The sequence below is a fragment of the Sturnira hondurensis genome, unplaced genomic scaffold, assembly GCF_014824575.4.
Source record: "Sturnira hondurensis isolate 20B ecotype Veracruz unplaced genomic scaffold, ASM1482457v3 Scaffold0008196, whole genome shotgun sequence".
NCBI lineage: Eukaryota > Metazoa > Chordata > Mammalia > Chiroptera > Phyllostomidae > Sturnira > Sturnira hondurensis.
In genome coordinates this window covers 21,494,144-21,516,001 of record NW_028080827.1, presented here as the reverse complement: position 1 = coordinate 21,516,001, position 21,858 = coordinate 21,494,144, and the positions used below count along the sequence as shown (strand labels likewise).

At 40.9% G+C, this 21,858-nt stretch overlaps 1 protein-coding gene across 7 annotated transcripts in view; it reads right to left on the bottom strand.

The window, feature by feature from the left end:
• The window catches only part of KIF23 (kinesin family member 23), a 28,824-nt gene extending 7,503 nt beyond the window's left edge, over positions 1-21,321 (bottom strand). For 4 of the 7 annotated variants that reach the window (XM_037054241.1, XM_037054245.1, XM_037054247.1 and 1 more), the window contains exons 1-18: positions 21,134-21,321; positions 19,225-19,294; positions 17,993-18,121; positions 13,610-13,715; positions 13,253-13,389; positions 12,932-13,041; positions 12,328-12,498; positions 10,967-11,008; positions 10,180-10,292; positions 9,929-10,050; positions 7,838-7,940; positions 3,709-3,788; positions 3,501-3,620; positions 3,150-3,276; positions 2,439-2,597; positions 1,503-1,660; positions 496-669; positions 41-220 (exon numbers count right to left, since the gene is read on the bottom strand). In XM_037054241.1, coding sequence (XP_036910136.1) covers positions 41-220; positions 496-669; positions 1,503-1,660; positions 2,439-2,597; positions 3,150-3,276; positions 3,501-3,620; positions 3,709-3,788; positions 7,838-7,940; positions 9,929-10,050; positions 10,180-10,292; positions 10,967-11,008; positions 12,328-12,498; positions 12,932-13,041; positions 13,253-13,389; positions 13,610-13,715; positions 17,993-18,121; positions 19,225-19,294; positions 21,134-21,144 — 2,112 coding nt within the window. In that variant the 5' untranslated portion in view covers positions 21,145-21,321. The remainder of the gene's footprint in view (positions 1-40; positions 221-495; positions 670-1,502; positions 1,661-2,438; positions 2,598-3,149; positions 3,277-3,500; positions 3,621-3,708; positions 3,789-7,837; positions 7,941-9,928; positions 10,051-10,179; positions 10,293-10,966; positions 11,009-12,327; positions 12,499-12,931; positions 13,042-13,252; positions 13,390-13,609; positions 13,716-17,992; positions 18,122-19,224; positions 19,295-21,133) is intronic. The other 3 variants (XM_037054242.1, XM_037054246.1, XM_037054244.1) reach the window with 2 other exon arrangements.
• Positions 21,322-21,858: the final 537 nt, after the last annotated feature.

Genomic DNA, 21,858 nt, shown 5'->3' with positions numbered 1-21,858 from the left:
TATGAAGGTCTAAATTACTGCACAACTACACACAACTTACAGGCACTGGCGATGGAGAAACAGATCTCTGAGTAGCTTTCTCTCGGTCCCGCTCCCGAGAGGGTCTCTCTGGCTTTTCCGTTTTGGGTTCAGTAACAATAGCTTTCAGTTGTTTTAATTTTTCATCTTTGACCCAGAGTTTATTTTGCATCTCCAGTTGTTTAGCTGCCACTCGACGCTCCTAGAGATTGTCAATGGCAATATACATTCTAATTCAATTACACCAAACAAGTACACCAGATTACTGAAACACTATTTCCTAAAAAATGACAGTTCTCCACTTCTTCCTGAGATATATACTTCATTCTGCTAATGAATTCCAAGGGCAGAGAAAGGAATAAACTGAACTGGCAACTACTGTCACCACAACCAGACCCCAGGTACAATCATTCAAAACAGTACAGTTTGAAATAAGTCACCTGTCTTTGCCATAAGCACTACAGGAATGACACTCACGCATTCTTTCTCCCACTTCATTGTTGTTTCTGTCACCATGTCTTGCAACCTGGCCTCTAGTCTGCGTTTGTCAGAAAACTGTCGCTGAAGTTTCTGATTCTGGGCTTCAAGTTCATGTTGCAGACTACGCTTATCTTCTTCGAAGATAGTAGTTGTTTTCTCTAATATTTCAATCTGGAAGGCAGACCATTATGTTCAATATTTGGTATGTAAATATTTCATGTAGCTGTAAAATAACCTCTTTATGCAGATATAGTTGTGGAAAAAACATCACGGAGAACCCTGGCTGGTGTGGCTCAGTGGATTGAGCACTGGCCTGCAAACCAAAAGGTCGCTGGTTTGATTCCCAGTCAACGCACATGCCTGGGTTGTGGGCCAGGTCCTCAGTTGGGGTGCATGCAAGATGTAACCAATGGATGTTTCTCCCTCCCCTCCCCTTCCCTCTCTAAAAATAAAATCTTAGAAAAAAGGTCATGGAGAAAACATTTCCTCTAAAATTTCATCTGAATTTTTACCTTCATTCCTAGAAATGAGAACTTTTAAACAAGTTCTTCACTGAAAGACTGTTACAAATAATTTAACATAAAAATTAGTTTCCCCTAAAATTCAGGCCTAAAATTTTATTTTTAAGATTATTTTGGAAATAGAGAACACTGTATTGGTTGAAACTAGTTTCTCTCTAGAATAAGCATTCTTCCCAAACAAGGGAATAAACACATGTTATCTGATAATAAGTTAAAAAAACCAAGCTATAACCAAAGCTAACCTCTAGAAAGTTCACTTGTTTGGACCAGAAAACATTCCCTTCAACTGTTAATATCTAAGTTATCAAACTAAAGAGTACAATATCCCTTTTCACTCACATTTCCCCCTTTTTGGGGGTGGGATGAAGATTAGTAAATAACTAAGTGATCACTCTCAGTATGTGGTGTTTACAGGCCAGGACAGCACAAGGGCTAAGTCAGAGGACAGTAGGGAATGGCCAGTACAGTAATGCCAAAACCAACCTTATATTCTAAAGTCTTGTTTTTTTTCTCCAGTCGCTCTATTTCCAATTTCTGTCCTGAGATCACCTTTTCTTTTTCATTTAGTTTTCCTTGAATGTAATTTTCTTTATTTAAAGCACCACTGTCAAATTCTTGCAACATAGCTTTAAAAGCAACAGCTGAAACAAAAGCACGCAGGTTTTTGTTTACCCCAATTCCAAAAGAGTCAATGTGATAAACTTTCATTGGCCAATACTATAGTCTTTCATTTTGCACTATGGCATTCTCTTCCCAGCACTTAGGGTAAATCATTTGCTTGAGAACAAATGCAAAAACAAACATAACAGTAGAGTCATTTCAGGAACACTTAGATCCAAGCTGAATCCCTAGTGTACCACTGTGTAGATACGTGACTTGGGCAAGTTATTTTTCCAAGCACATTTCCTCATTTCAAAACGGGAATTTAAATACCACTTATTTCACACCTTTTCTTGTGAAGATTAAAATGAATTGATGATGATGCTCAACATAGCAGATACAATCACTGAGAACCAACTATGTACCAGGCCGTTCCCTCTTCTACCTGATTCTTGTACGTACATTATCTCAAAACATTACTCTTGGAGGTAGGAAGAGTAATGTGTTACTACCCATTTTGCAGACAGGGAAACTAAGAAATAGAGGATTGAATAACTTGCTGAAAAGTAGTTATTAAGATATAATATATGTGAAGTGCCTTGCAAATAATTAACTAGTAGGAACAACAAAGTAGCTATGATTCCTCTGTGTGCATCACTGTTAATTTAAGAAAAAAGCTGTGGAAAAGTTCCTGTCAGACTCATGAGACAATGCCTCGAGCACTTACAAAGAGCAGAGACAAAATAACCCTTCCTTAAGGGTCCATCCCACCACAGAACTCAGCTTTGTTGCAAATTCCTGGAGTTAAAATGTCCTTACATTGTTTGTTAAACTCATCAATCATCATTTGTCGTAGCTGGTGGCGTTTCTCTAATGCTTCAATAAGCCTAGGGAGAGTCTGCTCATCATTGATGTCCAAAATTTCGCAGGATGGCAAAGGTGGAAAACTCTGTAAAACCACGTCTGTAACTAGCAGTTCTGTATTGAATTATAAAAAATTATAAAAAGTTACTTAGGAGAGAAAGAGCTCAGTTAAACAAGTTTAACACTGTGATTAGAGCCCCAGTCCAATTAACCATGTGCTTTCATGGGCTGTCATGATTAATCTTCTTTAAAAATTAGCTGTGCCCTGGCTAATGTGGCTCAGTAGGTCGGGCATCGTTCCACAAAGCGTAAGGACACCTGCTCCATTCCCTGTGAGAGCACATGCCTGGGTTGCGGGTTTGGTCCCTGGTCAGGGCATGTATGAGGCAGCAAATGGATGTTTTTCTCCCTCGCTTTTTCCCTCCCTTACCCTCTCTAAAAATAAATAAAATGTTTTTAAAAATTAGCTGTGAAAAAAAAAAGGAAAAAGTTAAAAAAATGAGTTATCATATATAACAAAAGAAATATCATTTATACATTGGTTCAGATTTCTTTCCGCACTTGGTTCTCCAGGGCAAGGTACGTAAACAGTTCTCCTATGTGAAACAGATTGAACAGAGAGACACAGACTACTCAATGGGCAAACGATCCAGTCCCAAACCATACCATCTCCGACTGGGCCTGCCCGAGCGTGGTTCCTGTATCGCCGTCCAGGTGTTAACCCACATATTGCCTTGTCTGCTGGTCTTGCTACTTCAACTTCTTGGGTCACTTCTGCAAATCTCATGACTTGCTAAGATACAAAACAAATGGAGTTGTTCTGTGTGTGTGTTTTTACAAATAAATATATCCAATTCCTCAAAAATTACTAAATGAAACAATATTAAATGGCTAATTTCTGTAACAGATGGTGCTGCACCAATTTTTAAAGTATTCAAAATGTCATTCTTCATACCAATGTAGTTGTGTTCTCTGCAGAAACTTGGAGACTGTACAGACTAAATACATTAAAATTACCAAGCTTTCTTCATAATCTTCCGCCTTTGGATTAACACACACGATCATGCGTACTTTTCCTTCCCCATCAAAGTAGTTCTTGAACAGATGGGTTAATTTTGAATCTCGATATGGAACCATCTAGAAAAACAGTGAAATCCGAATAACTACCTAAGGCAAAAAAAAAAGCAGACAAATAAAATGACACAAATGGGAGACTGTTTCTTACCTTGTTAGTTCCATACATTTGGTTCTCTCTCAGGACTTCCATACATGTTCTCAGTGTCATTAGTGACTGGTTAATGTTACCTGACAGAAAAATATACATAGAAGACATTTGAAAACACAAGTAGGTAGAGTGTGGTCTGTTTGTCTGTAAAATCCCTGCTGCAGCCAACTATTAGAGGGAAATAACAGATTTTAGTGCCTCAGGTTAAAGAGCTGTCCGTGCAGGGCCTGGCAGTATTTCTGAAGTACTTTAATAGCATGGTGTCAGGAGACGTTAAATACCATCCTTCAGGGATTCTGTTAAAAGGATTCTCCACTAAATGCAACATTACACTTCATAACCCATTAAGGTTCTTCCAAATCTTAAATTCTGTGAAAGAGTGTATTAGATGTAGATGTTTAATATCCTCATATAAAATATTCTCTCTGAAGCATGATCATTTCAGGACACAAGTTGGCTCCATCAACACTGACATCCCTCCTGCACCCAGCGAGGCTCCTGTTTCTAGCAGGCAATATCTGAGGATCCAGCTGATGCTGGTCCCCTCTCCATCTAAAGGAACAAGTATTTCTTAGGTGGCATACTTGTTACTTGGCACCACTCTCATTTGGATTTCTGAAGTAAGGCAAGTCCAACAGATTAATCAAGCATCCAATAACGCAGGGGATCTCACCTACATAGACCCCCCCAAAGTACATAAGAATGTGTTCATTTTGGAACTTTGATTGGGGTTGACTAACTCTACCATGCTTTCATCCCTGACCACCTCTTAAAACACATGGCTCATCCCTGTACCCCATAATATTCCACGACTGATGATTGATCTTCCCTGACCCCAATTCCTGACGTCCTTTCTTCTTCCACTGTGCTCTCAGGAACCCATCTTTGTTCGTGGAGTTCTCTAGCCCCTCAGACCTCTCACAGAACGATCCACTGAACACTCTCCCTAGGGGCCAGGTGTCCATGTCCATGGGTTCTCTCCAGCATGTCTGCATACTTGGATGGGAAATAAATTGCATCTTTGTTTTTATAGCACTATAGCATTTTATCACTAACCTCAAGACATGTTCATTGCTACTTTGAAAGTATGTAGTTATTAGGTCTGTGGGTGGGTTTCTAAGGCATTAGTAAAGCAGCACATAAATTACTGTATGTCAAATGTTATAAGAATACTTTAAAAATATATCTCAATCTAATTGGTTTCCTTTATAATCCTATGTATTTTGTGTCATACACTCAAATACATTCTGGGAATGGTCCACAGGCTTCTCCCTGCACCATGGCACAAGGCCCTGCAACCTCACCTTTACTTCCCCCCTGGGGTCTTTCTGAGTAAAAGTTGCTTTTCTTAAAACAAAAACAAAAACAAGTATTTTTCTAAAGCCTGACATTATACAAGGATGGTGAATAGAGGGTAGCCAGCAACATTTTCCTAATTCCTTGCTGCTGACTTCAGATGTTCCTCCTACTTGCCATCTCCCGGGTCATTTCCGCATTCACGAGAAGGGTCACTCTAACTAACGTGCTGTCACAGGCCCTGACCTCTGTTCCAGCAAACCTGTTTCCTTACCAGTGCAGCTGCACACATGGCCAAAGCCTGGACCACCTCACCCAGAACTGCACCATCTCTGGGACCTCGAGGCTGTCACATGCCCCAACCACAATCTTCTTCTAGGTCTCATTCCTACCTTGTCACACCTGTCCTCATCCTTTCTGTTTCCCCGCCCTAACAATCAGAACCCTCAGGTTTCTACTTCCTTCCCAATCCAACCACACCACTTTTCCCATCAAGGTGAATCCTTCCTCTTGTGATGTGAATTCCAGATTCCCTATCTTCTCGTACCATAGTCCCCCCTCATCCAGGAGGGGTATGTTCCAAGGTCCCCAGGGGATGTCTGATACCATGGACAGTACCAAACCCTGCACACACACGTATTTTTGTCCTGCACATACATGTCTATGGTAAAGCTTAATTTATAAGTTATGCACAGTAAGAAGTTAATAATAACTAATAACTAATAAAACATACTGTAATAAAAATTATGTGAATGTAGCATTGTTAAGTAAAGTAAGGGCTTCTTGAATAAAGCACCATGATACCAGGACAGTCAGTCTTTTAACTGAGGTGGCCACTGATTGATAATGGGTAGACGGCATATACAACGTGGACAGGTCACAGGTGGGACGGTGCAAGATTTCATGCCACTCAGAGTGGTGCAAAGCTAGAATTTTCCATTTAATATTTTCAGACTATAGTTGACTGCAGGTAACTGAAACCATGGAAAACAAACAACAGATAAGGTGGGGAGGCTACTGTATACACATATATAACATGTGTCTGTGTACTTTTTAGTCATGTCATAATCCTGTAAGTGCCGTCTCACTCCTTCCCAGGTATTCTAAATGAATCACAAAGACTTGTTCAAGGCTCTGCTCTCAGTTTGTTCCTATCTGTTCTTCCTGAACAATCTTACCTCCCCCACTGCCTCTATCATTTCTTTCGGCAAAACTTAACTTATAAACCTCGATCAAGTCAAATCTCTCGCCTTCCAAATCCATGTACCTTGGCATTCAATTACAAGGCACTGCCATTGGAAAAATCCGAGCATCCCCAATACAAAATCCAGTGACTGCCCACACCTGCACCTCACACTGCTTCTCCTCGGTCAGTCTCTTCCTCCTCTTCCTTACTCTCCACACTCAGGTGGACCTACTTCCTAACTAGCTCTCAGTTTTGCCTGATTTTTGCCTCCCATTCATACTAGTAAAAGGCTTCTAACTGCTTTTCATCCCTAGACTTGCCCCTGGTAAATTAATTCTCTATACTTGGAAAAAGATCTTTCCAAAAGACCAATCCTTCATTGACTTTATGACTTTACAGGGAGGCTGTATAATGGTAGAGAGACACAAGTTTTAAGAGTTCAACCTTGGGAAAATGACTTCTTATCCATTTCCTCATCTGAAAAATGGGTAAGATACAATTCTGAAAAGTCAGAATCAAGAAATCAAGCCCATGCCCTGGTCAGATAGCTTAATTGGTTAAAGTGTCGTCCTGATAACACTAAGGTTGTAGGTTTAATTCCTTGTCAGGGCAGGTACAAGATCAACCAATAAATGCATAAATAAGTGGAACAACTAATTGATGTGTTTCTCCCTCTAAAAAAAAAATCGATGAAAAAGAGAAATCAAGGCCATGTATAGTATAAACTATGAAACACAATAGTCCCTTAATAATTGGTAGCCATCATTATTCCCTCAAGATAAAATTCAGATACTTTAATGATAGACAAGGGCCTTCATGACCTTGCTTGCTCCCCTGCCTCTTCATCACAGTTACCACCCACACCTTCCACTTCAGCTGCCTTGACCCTGCCACGTTCTCTCAGGACTGGTCTGTTCATGGTGGCTGCCAGGGATGATGCCTTTATCCCCACCCTTCTTCCTGGAGCTCACTACTCCATTTAAGTGTCAACTCCATGAATTCTTCCTCTAATGTCCCCTCCTCACCCTCCTCCTGTTGGACGAGGCAGTTCTACTCTGTACTCCCATAGTTTCCTAGTGCTCACTTCCGTCATGCACTGAAGCAGTCCCATTATCTGCCCGCCTCTTGGACTAGGCTGGGCTCTCTAGGGTAGGGACCGTCCTTTATATCTGAGCTAATTCCTGGCACACAGTAGGTTCTCCATAAACATTAGTAACATAAAACATACCTTGAACAGCTACACAATATGAAAGATTAAATAAAAAAACAAATCACAGATCTTTCAATCGGGTTTTGTGTTCAAAGATTTTTTTCCTACCTCCAGAAGCTATGAATGCTGGAGTAACTTAAATAACTTCATTTTTAAGGACTCAGTGCTGACAATACCAGCAATAGATAAGAGTAAATCCTTTCAATATGAATATAATTTTTACTTATTTTACTTTTCCCTGCTCTTGAAGAAATAAAGATATAGATAATAGATACCAAGCCAGCATAACTAAAGGAATAGCACTAACCACTAAACTTAGCCTGTAAATTATGAAGTTGAAGACAATTATGCTTCAACCTTCTCAGTAAGCAGACGATAAACTAGCACTGCAAGCTTTTAAAAGGTGTAGCAATAGATAAGTACTAAGCTTTACTCACCAGCCTCACGTAATCTGTTCCCCTCTGCTTTTGTCCGGTTAGTTCTTTCACTTCCAGCAAGATCTACCAGGGACAACTGGCTTATAGTGATCTGCTCTTTTTCCTGAAGGGAAGATCATAATGCCAATAACATGACACAAGTAATAACTCGTTTACTACTTGTAAATGTTTACTACTTGAATGTTCTTTAAATATATTCAAATTAACAAATTATTGTATTATGAATAGTTGCACAATATAAAATGTACTGGTAGGGGCAAAGGATACAAATTTTGGGTGAAAAGTTTGCTAAAAGCATATGATAAATATACTGAAAATATTAATGATTACTCGCCTACTGCCTGGTCTTCTGCATTTTGCTGGAAGTTCCCTTGAGGGCAGAGGCCCTGCCTTTCAATGACTGCACCCCCAGCACCTTGCACAGTGCCTAGCACTCAGCAGGAGCTCCAAAAATATCTGCTAAACCGTGAGTTTGGACAAGGCTTCTCTAAAATGTTCTATAATCAAATATTTAATAATTTTATAATCTAATAATTTCATAGTATGCTAATAATTTTATGAGACATGAAAGTCAAGAGGTATATAACTGATATTGTAATGTTAGATGTGATTCAAAGGAAATTAAGTGTATATGGAAGCTTGACTTATAAGCATTTTCCCTTCCCCTTCCTTCCGCTCTATTTTTAAACCAAGCCCTCTGCATGAATGACTTCTCACCGGTCTGTTCTGATACGCTGCTAATGGTACCGGCATGACCTGGATGGATGAGACCCGTGTGCACACCCTGTAGTGATGACACCAGCTGAGGCCGACACGGCACAGCACTGTTCCCATTTCCTCAGGCTGGCTGCCGCCTACAGCCGATCGACTCCAGCGACCTTTTTGTCTTCTCTGTGGCCACCATCTTCCTGCCTTAGACGAGGGAAGGCCCCCAACTAAGAGGAGCTGCCAAGATGGCTGGGGAGGAAGGGACTTAAGGCATTTTCCAGCTAACATTTGCCAACTGCTGACTATAAGCCAAACACCGGACTAAGAACTTTCCACCTACCGCTGCCTTTAATCCTCTCCACATCATGAGGAGTTCATTAGGTCAGACAGCTAGTAAATTAATAGGTATCAGAGTTCGAATCCTGGAGGTCTTTAGTACCAAAGGAGTTCATTAGGTCAGACAGCTAGTAAATTAATAGGTATCAGAGTTCGAATCCTGGAGGTCTTTAGTACCAAGCTGTACCATCTCCTCCTGCCATCTGGAAACCTTCATGACATCAGTTTCATAATGCATTTCAAATGGAATTATACTTTAATAGTTTAAAGTTATTAAATCATTTAGATTTGGGCTCAAATGTGGTTCCTAATTGATGTCAGCCTTTTAACATGACAGGCCCCACAATAGACAGTGAGCAATAGACTGGTGGGGGGAGGGGGGCACTGCTGGCCTATCAGCCCAGAGAACAGTTTAGAATTGGCCATCTCCTAAACTGTACCTGCCCCGGCAAGTTCACTGCTGACATTTTAAAGCCATTAACTGAATTTGCACATTCAAAATGACCCTTCAGAGATAAAACAATAAATTACACATTTTTCTTATTTTACCTGCTCTATTAAAGAGATTTATGAAGATGTGTAAACCCCTTTCACAGCAAAAATCCAGGTTCTAAGATTCAGTAGCCAGTTTCCCAGAACTACGTGTCTAATGGAAGAACTAAAGCCATCACTTACATATGTTATTAATTATAGAGCAGTGCTTTTCAACCTTTTTCTTGTCATGGCACAGAAACTAATTACTAAAATTCTGTGGCACGCCAAATATTTTTTGCCAATCTGACAAAAAGAATAGTTATATAATTTTTATTCTTGTATACTGGATGGCTATTGTTGTGTTGGCTGTTGTCATTTTTATTTGACAGTCTAAGGGAAAAGAGGTCAGTGCCCTTGACTGGTCAGTTATTGCATGTTTTAAAAATTCTTGCACCACAGCGGTTGAAAATTCATATTCTAAAGAAATCTTTGTTGCAATGAAATGTCCCTGAGTTAATTCCAAAAATTCAGGATTCAATTAGCAAACTAAAAGCTCCACACACTACAAGTTACCTGTAAGACATTGTCTCCAGTTGCATCCAGTGGAGCTTGAACTAACTTAATGTTGAACACGCTGTGGGAACGGCTGGATTCACGATTCAAATGTGTGTTAGCAATACGTCTCTTTTTCTGGCCTATAATAACAGAAAAAAAATCATTGCTCAAAACTGAACTCAACCATTTCATTATACATGCTTTCTACTAAACCAAAAAGTACTGCCGCTCAAACATATTCTTTATAGTTTTCTCATTTTAATGCTAACCTCTCCAGAAAACGTCAAAAGCCTCCTCAATAGATTTCACTTCCACTTCTGTACATCCTGCAACATACATGTTATGATTCTTATCTTCACGAAGCACTTTAGATTGTGGAGGTCTATGGGAAAGAAAAAACGTAAGTTTCCTAAATTATAAGTTATTACTGTCTCAGTTTAAGACTAGGACTAAAATGCCAGGCAACATGACATCCACTGTTATGACAATGAGCCCAAGCAAGAACCCAGAAAAATATTAAACAGATAACTTTAAGGACACATAGTCAAGATTAGTTACAAGACTATATTTTGCTTTAAAATGTTGGCTCTAATTTGTTCTAATAAAGCACATGAAACAACACTTACTAGACAATGAGAAATCAAGTAGTGTTATAGCAACATCACGTGCACAAGTTTAGCATCGAAATCTAGCATTTTTCTACTTTTAAAAGACACAGAGAGCTGGTTCTGACCCCAGGCTCAGCAAAACACAAAATCAGAAAGAGTTGGTGTGTACGAGGGGTGGCAGTCCTTCCAAGGTGGCCAGGACAGGGAGATAAGGATGGAGAAGGGCGCTGCCTGTTTGGCCTTGTCTTAGGAACAGTGGGGATAGAATCATTTACCAGACACCACCATCCAACCAATGGCAGCTTTTTCAGGAAGCAAGGTAGGGCTTATAGGTAGCAAAGAGCCCACTGCTAATGAGACACTACCTACATGCAAACATGCCACAGACGCCAAACACTAGCATGACTGCACCCTTCTCCTTAAGAAAAGAGTCAACACAATCACATACACAAAGTCTGCGTTCCTCATGGGCGTGCTGCAGCTGTTCCACCTATCGAAGGAACAAGGTATAGGTTACAAGGTACTGTTTCTAAAGTGGCCATCACCTCACAGCAGCACGTTCAGGGCAGTTTGTGACAGTCACAATGAGTCGGACTTTAACACCCTCCAATGCGCTATTTTTACTTAGTCGTATTTAAAAAAAAAGTCAACATTAAGGAGCTCAAAAAAGCAGCTTACATACCACCCTAACATTAAATCTGAACTCAGTGCCAAATAAGCATCTAGGGAGTTCACTCAAGGAGTTACCAGAAAGGTTACAAGGCTTAGAAGTCATATATGTCAGTCCTTTTGTGCAACTAAAAACCAAGATAGTGGGGTCCTTCAAAAATAATCTCATTTAGAACAAACCAAACAAAAACTTGGCACATGTGCAGACATGAAATTGATTGGTAGCAATGAAGGACATCACAAAAGTTCAAGGACATGGGTATGCGGAACTGACATTTTGTAGCAAATGGGAGTAAATTGGTCTATACACTGTTTAATGTAAGAGTGGATATACTGACACCTGTCCTCAGTTCTCAGTCTAAAAGCATTCTCTTTTTTTCTAAATCCAACTCTTTCTCCAATGTCAGACTAGACATACACCACATAGAAGTTATATGTAAGACATAGGTCTTCAAATTATTTATGTCCTGAGAGAACCTAATAAACAGGGCCCTGAAGACAAGCATTTAGCTTAAGAACAAAACTATCAACTCAGAAAGGAGATATGAACATCGGACATGAGACCCCAGTTAGCTCTGGCACAGAAGCAGATGGTTTGTGATGCCAGGTGATGACTGCTCTTCTGTCTTAGCGGGGCAAGGCTCAGGAGATGTAGGGAGTGGTCTAACTGGCAGAATGACGACACAGACGGCACTTCAGATTAACCAGTGAGGGAAGGTCTGTGGGGTTTAGCTGTACAGACGACAGCTTTAGGCTCCATTCTGTAGAGATCACCAAGACAGATGTTAAAATGGCTACAAACTCCCAAAACTCAGCGTTAGGTTCTTGAAAGGTAGGCCCAAGGCACATCTATAGGGACACTTCTTTATCCAATTAAGGTCCTTAAAATATAGCTCAGAGACAAGAGTTTTCAAAAAATAATGTCCAGTCTTTCTTCCCCGGGTCCCTAATACACCTGCATATCTAGTTAATAATAAAATGACTCACTGAGGACCATATGCATGATACACAAATTATATTCAATTCTGAAAACAAAAATAAGCATTCTCCCTATTTATAACTGAGGAAACTAAGGCTCACTGAAGTGAAGTGACTTCCTCAAGATTAAGCAGCTAAGAAAGGGTTCTTTTTACTACTTACTTAGGCTTTATGGGATCAAATGGCACTTCTTCCAGTAGATCATATATGTAATTATTATATATTTCAATATAAGAGACAAATACACCATAGACACTATCTTCATCGACCTCTTCTGCTTTGCAAAATTCTTGTACATTTATCATATCTGCAAACTCTGGATCTATTTGTCGTCTGAAAAAGGGGGAGAAAACCCAAAAAGTAATCTTCTACATTGTGAATTATCATCAAAAGTAAATGATCACAAGAAGAAACGAAAAGATATAAGGGACCTGCCTCACCAGCAGAAATGCACAAAGCAACTTCACTCACACGCGGTCAGCCAGCAACAAGCCCACGTCCTCCCTGGTTCACAGCACAGGCTCCTACAGCCGCTTTCACCCCGAATGGCGCCTTCCCTAACTAGTAATTCAAAGGCAGTGCTCTGATAATCGAAGAGAATATCTGAGCACGTAAAGTTACTTAAGAACATTCCTCATCTTAGAGCTCACTAAAGCCAACTGTCAGACCATCTTCTCCGCTCCGTGCTCGCCAATCCCTGTGCTCCACGAACCCATCGGACAGGGTTCCCCTTAGGCCAGTGTTGCATGCAAATGCAATTACTTACTTGCCAGAAGGGGTCTTTGGATTGGGCATGGCCTCTCTTCTCTGCCGCTCTAACAAGGCATCCACTTCACACTGTATATCCATGCTATTCCTTTCATTCGATTTAAAAACCTGAGGTAGGGGTGAAAGTCAGACCATGATTTTGAGAATTTGACTTAATTACATAAGAAACATATTTGAGAACTGAGAAGCACTTATGTAAACATATTTAAGGTTTTAAAATGTATCCAGTTAGTTCTCTCTTAATACTACTGTATCCACAGGTATATTGGTCCCTATGTCCTCAAATGAAATAGTTACAATATAGAAGAGTTTTACTTACGTATCTTTTAGCTTGAAATGACCCTATACTGTTAAAGATCATGTCCAAACAACGAGGAAGCAGCCCTCCTGCCCCTAGAGAACCAGTCATGGTGTGAGTTTTTCCACTTCCTGTCACGCCGTATGTAAAAAGGAGACCTATGACACACAAGTCACACTAGTTACGTCTTAAAAGTCCTCCACTTGTAGCATTTATTCATTGTATTAAAAAACACTTAAAATTAACCAGCTTGGTAAAGGTTTAACAACACCCTAACAAATCTGAATTGAAGGCCAAACATAAGCCAAATATGTAAGAACCAAAGTTTTATCAGAGAGGGAGAAAAAGGAAAATCCAACAAAACCCCAAGAATCATACCATTTTTGCCATGAATGAGGTCATCTACCAGGGGATTGGCCACAACATCAAAGAGCTCCTTCTGAGTGGTATGAGGCCCGAACACTCGTTTAAAGGAATACTGAATCTGTGGGGAAGAATTAAAAAGCGCATAAATGGATTCCACTATATCTGGGCTAAAAATACATGTTTACATGTATTCAGATGTTTCTTTATGAACATTTAATATCTAGATGCACAAAGAAAAAGCACTAATGGCCTTTAAACGTGGACCCCTTGAAGAAGCCATGGCCTACCTCATACCAATTATAAATGTTAAATATTTCCAGTTGTAACTACTGGAGAAAAGTAGAAAAATCTTAAGCACACTAATCCTTCATAGACTAAGGCTGAATTTGTTTTAATTAAATGAGAAGGAAGATCAAAAGGTATTATGATTCAGCCACAGACCTGTGAAAATTCTCATGGATTACCTCATTTTACTGCTTTCTGTGATTTCTTATAAAGGTGTTGCTTAAACAGACAGAGCAGTGCCCTCGCTGGTGTGCCTTGGTGGGCTGAATACCGGCCTGCGAAGAAAGGGGGCGCTCGTTCAATTCCTGGTCAGGGCACACGCCTGGGTTGCAGGCCAGGTCCCTGGCTGGGGGAGTGTGGGAGGCAACCACACACTGATGCTTCTCTCCCTCTTTCTCTCTTCCTTCCCCTCTCTTTAAAAATAAATAAATAAACTCTTTAAAAAAGGCATAGCAGCATAAAGCTAAGTGATTTGATGTCCCTTTAAAAAAAATGGCAATGAACCATAAATATAAACTCATCTTTCTTACATAAAAGAAATTTTAAATAAACTGTGACCTTTAAAAAGCAGTAACACATCAATGATCAAATCTTTCAAAATATGATTATAAAGTATAAGCATATCGCCAAAAATATTACTAAACCTCTATTTGGAAAATCAGATTGAAGATTGGTATATAAATTATGTAAATTAAAATGTCCTAATTGTCCAGGGCCAAAGTGCTATTATTTTATTTATTTTATTTTTTTAAAGATTTTATTTATTTATCTTTAGAGGGAAAGGGAAGGAGAGAAGGAGAGAAATATTAATGTGTGGTTGCCTCTCGTGAGTCCCCTGTTGGGAACTGGCCTGCAACCCAGGCATGTGCCCTGACTGGGAGTCGAACCGCGATCGTGTGGTTCACAGGCCTGCGCTCAATCCACTGTGCTACACCAGCCAGGGCCTATTATTTTTATTTTCATTATTTTCCAGTTTTATTGGACTGTAGATACGACAGTTGTTTCTGCAGGTTTCCTGAATTTCTTGTTACTTCATGAATGCCAGTACTGTTATTTGGTACATGAGTACTCACTAGAATTTATTATGGATTATAGCCTTTGTCAAGTGGCTCCCACTCTCCTACTTTATACCCTTTACCTTAAATTGAACCTGCAAAGATATCAATATGACCCTTGTGTTTTTATAATTAGCAGTTCTGTCCCCCAGAAGGAGACGTGTATAGATCAGTACTCAACTACAATGACAGCAGCAGCTGGCACTTAGCACACACAGGCCATGTCCCCACAGACCATGTCCCGAGCACTACCTTGGCATGGTAGTGAATTCATTCCATTCTTACAACCTCTGCTGTGGCTACTATTAAGTATTATGCTCAGTTTATAACTTATTAAAGATCACATACCTACTTCTTCTAGGCTAACCCTTACCTTGTGGAAGTTTTTATTCCGTTCCTGTGAAACAACTCTAGAATTCATAAAAAGAACTATCAGAGTAGTTTTTTGTTTTTTAAAAGATTATAATTTGACCCAGGCTGAGGGTACAAACAGAGCTCATATGTCCATGAGAAGAAAAGACATTTTTACAAACTTCCCATAATGGCATAACATAGCATGGGGATTTCTTGCACATGTAAAATTGTTATGAAAATCCTTAAGTCCTGCTATTTTAAATGAAATAAAATAATTATTTTCTAGGAAGGGAGGAAGGATTGAAGGGAGGAAGGAAAGAAGGAAACAAAAGAAAAGGGGAGGGAGGAAGGAAGAATACATGCTGGACAGCGCTGACAGGTTTGTCGGATGACCTCCAAACCCTCACGGCCAACCCCTCCTTTCCAGGTGAAGAAAAGTGAGATCCAAAGGAGGAACTTGCCCGAAGCCCATGGAGCCAATGAGTATCAAAGCTGTTTCCAGTCCAACAGTCTTTCCATTATTCAATGTTAATCTCCACCAAAGCTTTAGTACTATTCACACATACATTCAACTCCAATGAGTAAAATTCAGTAAGTCAGTTTTCAACTGTTTTACATCCTCAAAGGCCTACTCCTCCATGAAGCCTTCCTGGACCATTCCTTCATGCTTAATCCATATTTACTGTTTGGCAAACAGGATGGAGAAGGTGCAACATCCCCCGAGGCTTACTTTATACCAGGGGAAAGAGACGATAAACAAGTAGATGTATCTATGGAAAGTGGTAAGTGGAATCCTGATGAGGTCGTCTGGATACACTCTCAGAAGAGGTAATATTTAAAGTGAAACAGGATGAGGAGTTATCCATGATAAGAGCTAATGGGAGAACCAGGCCAACGGAGCAAAACTGAGGCAGAATGTTGGATTTATCTGCGGAATCCAGGATTGGAGGAATGCTAAGAGATGAGGTGGCCAGACCGACAGGAGGCAGATTAACCAGGATTATGCCTATTTAAAAACTTTATTCCTTGGAAATTTTAAACATAGAAATGGTGAGATCTGATTTATGCTTTTAAAGGTCACTCTGGCTACTCTGTAGAAAACTGGATTAGATAAGATCAGAGTGGAAGCAGGCAGTCCAGTTAGGCTTCAGTACTTCTTGTCAGCGCTGCTCAGATAAGGTCAGCAAACCGGTGCCGCTCTAAGAACTGTTAGTTTCCAGTCTAACAGAAGATAATTGCAGAAATGGAGACGAAATGTTTAGAAACTTCTGCAGCCATTTGGTATGGCTACAAGCTCCCCAGATGCGATCAATAGGTTTATCTCACTAAATAGACAGACAGGTTCTCTGCTGTCTGACATGATTAGTTCCAAGTGGCAAAGCTGCATACATGTATCAGTCACAATGCATTTAAAAAATGCTGTTTGAGAAGCACTCAAACCAGTTTGAGAAGCACTGGTCTCCACGATGAATAACAGGGTGCATAAAAGGATGGTGGCAGTGGAGACAGAAACTTGGGAAAGGACAAGTTCCAGATATACACTGGAGTAGAAGTGGTAGTACCTACCGATGAGTAGGATATGAAGGGAACCAGAGAAAGGTAGGAACAAGGTTTCCAGCTTGAGTAAATAAGCAGAAGGTGGCAGCATTTATTGAGAAGGGAAGAAGTGATTTAGAGAGGAAAAAATCAACAGTTCTCTTGGACATGTAAAATCTGAGATGCCTGTGTGACATCCAAGCAGTAGATGTTCAAGTTTATAGCTAGAAAAAGGTTTAAGTTAGAGGTAAAAATTTCAGAATTATTACCAGAGTCAACATTTAAAGCCATAGAAAAGTATAGATAGAGAAGACAGCCCTGGGTATAGGCCAGCCTGGTGGATTGGGGTTGGAAAAAGGAGTCTCTAAAGAGTGGCCCAGAGAGACTGAAGATGGAAGGTTGTAGGGGGACAGGAGGGTGTCTCAGGCAGGAGGGTGCTCCTGATAAACAGATTATAACGAGGACAAAGAGGTGTCCATTGAATTTAGCGGTGAAGAGGCCGCGGACGGGCTCTTGAGGAGCAATTTCGCTGGAGTAATGTGCACAGAAGAGTGGATGGCAACTTGAAGGTAGAACCACAGCCTGAATCGATCCTCTCATCCACATTCCCAGTCATCTCTTTCAGCACCCTAATCTTTCTGTCTCATCTGTGCCCCCGCACTAAGCTGTAAACTCTGTAAGGCGAGGACTGTGTCTCACTTATTTTTACAAATCTCCTTCCACTGTCCAGCTTAGCACATGTTTGTTGAATAATTGAACTCATTTTGTTCAACATTTTACTAAAAATAAAAACACTTCGTAAGAGGTATGGCCATAAATATACAATGTCTGTTAAATGTTATTTGAATCTCCACCCAGGCAATTTTGTGTTTACACATATAAAACTCCCTAGCACAACCACTCACCATTCCACACTAAACTATCCCTAACATGTCCCCTAAGAAGCAATAGATACCCTATACAAGAAACAATCTAAAAAGCAATCTTCTAACTTCAGTGTATCAAAAGTATTTCTGTACATCCCAGGAACTGTATCGTGGCTACAGTGAAGTAGATGAGTCTTTCAAAAAAGTGGGAACATGAATTTTGTTAAACTTTAAAAATGGAAAAGCCATCCAGGAAAGAACATATCAAGTAAAAACAGCTTGGTTTCCGTAGGGAATACCTCCTTATAGTCTCCATTCCGGTTGAGTCTGTAGCCCTCGGGAGTATGAAGCTGAACGGTTGTATTATTGATCACTTCTATGCAGCACTCTTGATCGGGAAAGCTCAGTGGGCGCACCCTGCAGTATACCTGAAAACACAGGAAAGTGCTTAGAGAACCAAGGGTGACTTTTTACCGACTTTCCATTTAGCTTCCTATTCATTCATTCAAGGAACATTTGGTGTCTTAATTTAAGAGATCAATATAAACTTAGAGCTATGAAAACCAAAACCTGCTACCCAAGACGGTCAAATGCAAACAGCCATTAGATATGAGAAAAGACTTTAAATGCACATAAAGTTAAAATATTTTGATAACAAAAAGCATAAAATCCACAGTGTCCCTTCACTACTATAGTGGCACAAATTTAATGAAGTCATACTACTAATTTAAAACTCTCTCTGAAAATCAATAACACCCTCACACAATGAGAATTATTTGAAAATCTGTTAGGATTTTTTAGAACTGTGTGTCAATTAACATTTGCCAGCTTAATACATAATAACTAAGTAGATGCCAGATCTGAAATGTGGTTTTCTTAATCAGTGACAGGGCTGAGGAAGAACTAGGTGCCAAAGCCTGTGGTTCCTTCAACTCAGACCGAGAGACACACTCCAGTACCAGTGAAGGGGAGATTTAAAATATCCCAGAGCAAACCAAACTTCTTGTGTTTGCCATTTGATTTTAAGGGCAAGTTCCCACGCCTGAAACTCGTGAAGTACATGTAATTATAAAAACTCATTAGATTGAATTAAACTGTTCTATCCCAAAGTCTTAAACTTGGCCCCCTAAAGCATGGGGTTGGGACTTTCCTCATGAAGTGTGTCGTCAGTTACTGTCTACACAGTCCTGAAGATGGGACACGACGATCATCCGAGCAGAGAGTTTTCTCCCATCTTAAAGGGTACGAAGAATTCTCTGGGATAGTTGAATAGTTTTTATTATCTAACTTTTCAAATTCTAATTCGTTATAGGAAGTACATAGCTGAGAAAAACTTCATTTTGCTGGATTAACGAATCTTACACAGAAACAAAATTTCAAAGCTAGAACCAGCCTTAAGCAATTTAGCACAGTCCTTTTAACTGAATGTTCTTTGCCACTTCCATCTTCACATCTCCATCCACTCCAAGTATATGGGTGAGACATAAAAGGAATGAGGAACACACACACATAAGTTCACAGGAGACCTTACCCCAACTGGGTCTTTAAGATTTGTTTGGGATCCTTTTTTCACTACGGGTTTCCTGGGTGTCTTAGTCCTCCTGGTCGTAGATTTAAAAAAATAAACAACAAAGCATTTCAGTCAAACACTAACATTTAAAACCTCACCTATAATTCATACAGAGACAAACTTCCTATGGTTTAAAATTATTCCTTGCCAGTTCCAAAACACTACACCCTAGACAACTAACATGAGTAAGACTAAATTGCGTTAGCGGAAGAGAGTTTATGGCACACATGATCCAAAAATAACATTTTGTTTAGGAGACATTTTTGGTACTAAATGTACCCACTCATATTTAAAGTAGCTTGGACCTTTTCCTGAGCAGCTATTTTACAGAGGCACCACAAGTCTGAAAAACCTACAGGTAAGTGACCACACTTAACAGGAAAGACACACACGTCGGACGGAGAGCCACTGCCTGAGGTAGCCTGACAAGTGATTGACTTCAATGAATTATGAAAACAGATGGAGGAATTCATTCTTTCATCCAGATTTATGTCCTTACTTTCAAGGAAGAGCTAGTCAATGAATTCTTAAAACCTATCGGCCTTTGTCCCAAAACAAAATGTGGTCCCTGGACTGCAATTTCTTGCTCCTTTAAGTAGTGTAAAAGAGACAGCAGGCCCCAAATGGAGTCACCTGTGCTAAGCCTACATCACCAAACCAAGAACTAATACCTAATTAGAGTGTTAGTGTTTCTCAGGAATGTATCTCAGCCAGTATCTCAGCAAGGGATTTCCAGGTCAGTGCTACAGAGGTGAGGTAACCCCCTCACAGACCCATCAGAGGAAGGTGCCCATACCCCAAACAATCTGCTTTTTGCTTGGTCCTGCCCTTTTCTGCCTATAAAAGTCTCCCACTTTGTACAGCTCTCCAGATCTTTCTAGTTGCTAAATGGATGCCTCCCAGTAAGATTTGTAAAACCTTCCTCAGTTGAATTTTTTATCAATAGGAACAACAGAAAAAGTTATTTTGATCTATTTCACCATTTTTCTAGCATGTCTCAATCCCTAATTTATCTATAGGCTGGATGAATATTTAACACTAAAAGTGAAACTGTTATCTTAGACTATAGATTAAAATATCTTCTTAACATTTTCCCAAATGAAATGGAGGCAAATTATGGTTTTAAGTGCAAGATACTATGGTAGGTTTACTTAAATTTACTCGTCTTTTAAAAAGAAGATTTTGACTTTGGCTTCTTAAGAAAGCAAGTTGGCTTTTGCAAACTAGTAGCTACTAATCTGATGATGATAATAATGATAAAGTCGACCGTCTTCCTTGCAAAATTATTTCTTGACCAGTAGCGGTCAAGAAATTCTCCGCGGAAAACGTCCTGGATTAAGAGAGGAATGTGGGCGGGTACATCTACAGCCGAAGAACAGATAATAGTAACCGGCCTATACTGAGGGACTGTCGCGGCCTCCGGGCCACGGCGCTGGGGAAGAAAAGCATGCAGTGTACAAGGCTGCCAGGGCTCTCTCCAGGGCCTGAGACCACCTAACCAACCCCAACGCCAGCGCGACCCCATGTGCGACAAGACCCCGTACTAACTCAGCCAAATGTAGCCTGAGAACGCGGGCGGCCAGGAGGTTAAGAGGAAACAGGGAAGGGTTAGCGAAGACGTCCCCGAGCCAGGGGCCTGGCAACACAGCTAACCAGAACCAGCGTGGTTGCACTAACCTCCTCCCCGCCCCCGCTGACCTCTCCGGGCGGCGGAGGCCAAGGCAAGGGTGGTAGACGCCCGGCTTCGGGGGTCGGGGGGCTCCCACTGTGGGCATCGCGGCCGGGGTAGACTGTACGACCCGCCGCGAACGGCGGCATGAAGAGGGGCCCGCCCCAGCACCGCGGCCCGGCTCCTCTGCCCTGTACTCACGCGGGCTTCATGGCAGCAAGCTCCGAGCTGCCGGGATGCTCACGCCGGACGCCAGACTCTACCGGGAAGCCTGGCAAGGACGTCGGGTCGCAAGGAAGCGGCGCGGCAACCTAGACTCGGTGGCTAAGGGGCTGCCCTCAATGAAGCCGGGCGGTGCAGCCGCGAGTCCAGGTGAACTTACCGCCCGGCGCATTTCAAACGGGCCAATCAGCGCCTGCCCACGAAAAAGGCGAGGCCTCCGAGAAAGGGACTGCTCCACCGGAAGTGGCGCTCGTCTCCTAGGCGACCGACGCGGAAAGGGCGCGGGGAGTCTGGTTGTCTACGTTGCCGCGCTGGACCCGGGACCTCAAATACAAAATACAGTTCCCTCTGTTTCTAATGAGGAAACTGAGCGTTTATTTTCCTACAGCACGAAAAATCCAATGAAAGAGCACGTCCAGAAGTCAGCACTGTCGTTCCGGCCCAGGAATGTCCTATTCTTGTGCTACGTCCGGAACGGTCTCAGACGCCCTCTCTAGCTTTCGTTTCACCGCATCTTGGCTTCCTTTCTCTTCACCTTTTCTGGGTTCTCCATCTCTTTCATTTAGATACATTGTTTTATCGAATTCTTTAAACTGTTAGATCATAGGCATACAGAAATGAATGAAATTTGGGTTTTGTCCTTGAGGAGCAACATCCAGAACCACTCTTTTCTATGATAAGCTGATTCTATCTCATTCTGACCT